This window comes from Priapulus caudatus, unplaced genomic scaffold, assembly GCF_000485595.1.
Source record: "Priapulus caudatus unplaced genomic scaffold, Priapulus_caudatus-5.0.1 Scaffold1857, whole genome shotgun sequence".
Lineage (NCBI taxonomy): Eukaryota > Metazoa > Priapulida > Priapulimorpha > Priapulimorphida > Priapulidae > Priapulus > Priapulus caudatus.
This window is the reverse complement of record NW_014578918.1, coordinates 19,843-21,237: the sequence shown is the minus strand read 5'-3', so window position 1 is coordinate 21,237 and position 1,395 is coordinate 19,843. Positions and strand designations below refer to the sequence as shown.

General features: G+C 58.9%; 1 protein-coding gene across 1 annotated transcript in view; it reads left to right on the top strand.

Annotated features, from left to right (window-relative positions):
- The window catches only part of LOC106817764 (suppressor of SWI4 1 homolog), a gene marked incomplete in the record, with an annotated part of 13,752 nt that extends 12,404 nt beyond the window's left edge, over positions 1 to 1,348 (top strand). Inside the window, 1 exon segment of the mRNA XM_014822468.1 lies at positions 98 to 1,348. Within this exon segment, the coding sequence (XP_014677954.1) occupies positions 98 to 513 (416 nt within the window).
- Positions 1,349 to 1,395: the final 47 nt, after the last annotated feature.

Here is a 1,395-nt window from a genome sequence, read left to right as displayed (position 1 = left end):
TCTCTCTCTCTCTCTCTCTCTCTCTCTCTCTCTCTCTCTCTTTCTCTCTCTCTCTCTCTCTCTCACCGCCACGCGTCTTTTCTTTCCATTCTTTCAGACTTGTTTCCGGAGAAGGCGGCGGCAAAACGGAAGGCGTCCGACGGCGAGAAACAACGGAACGTCCCTTCGAAGCGCGGCAAGTGGCAGCGACCGGGCGAAACAAGCGAACGTCACGGCGGAGGTCGTGGCAGAGGTCAAGACAGAGGTCGTGCTGGAGGTCAAGACAGAGGTCGCAGTGGAGGTCGTGGTGAAGGTCGCGGCAGAGGTCGCAGTGAAGGTCGTGGCAGAGGTCGCGGCGGAAGTAGGGGTTCCGGTGACGGCAGGCGCGATCCAAGAAGTTCGAAGTTCGATCCAAAGACAAAGGCCTCCGGGAAGCGGGGGAAAGCGCCGGGGAAATTTGGGAGGGGTGGTAGAGGCAGAGGAGGAGGTGACAGAGGAAGCCGGAGAGGTCGGGGAGGCGGGGTCACCCGGTAACAGGACCGTACGTGACCAGGGGAAGCAAGAGGAGGCTGGGTTGCCACAGTAACAGGACCTCACGCCACGATGGGAAGGAGGAGGAAGCTGGGTTGCCACGGTAACAGGACCTCACGCCATGGTGGGAAGGAGGAGGAAGCTGGGTTGCCACGGTAACAGGACCGCACGTGACCATGTGAAGCAGAAGGTGTGGTTGCCACGGTAACAGAACCTCACGCCACCAGAGGAAGCAGGAGGCTGGGTTGCCACGGTAACAGGACCTCACGCCACCATGGGAAGCAGGAGGACGCTGGGTTGCCACGGTAACAGGACCTCAAGCCACCATGGGAAGCAGGAGGAGGCTGGGTTGCCACGGTAACAGGACCTCACGCCACCATGGGAAGCAGGAGGAGGCTGGGTTGCCACGGTAACAGGACCGCACATGACCAGGTGAAGCAGGAAGAGACTGGGTTGCCATGGTAACAGGACCTCACGCAATCCGGGAAACCAGGAGGCAGTGGGCTTGCCACGGTAACAGAACCACACGCGACTAGCGGAAGCAGGATATGGGGTTGCCATAGTAACAAGACCACACGCGACCAGCGGAAGCAAAAGGAGGTGGGGTTGCCATGGTAACGAGATGGAAAGTGGTGAGGGGTCACGAGCTCTTCCTTACCGAACCCCATCTGCCATCTGTACATGGCAGGGGAGGAGTATCTCTGTTATCTGTACACATACAAGCTCAATCACTGTAGACACGTGTACGAACGGAGTACCTATGTAGGGCGGGGGAGAGGGTAATAGAGAGGGGGTCTGTGAGAGAGAAGGTGCAAGAGAGAAAGGGAGAGAGAGAGAGGGAGAGAGCGGGAGAGAGCGGGAGAGAGCGAGAGAGAGAGAGAGAGA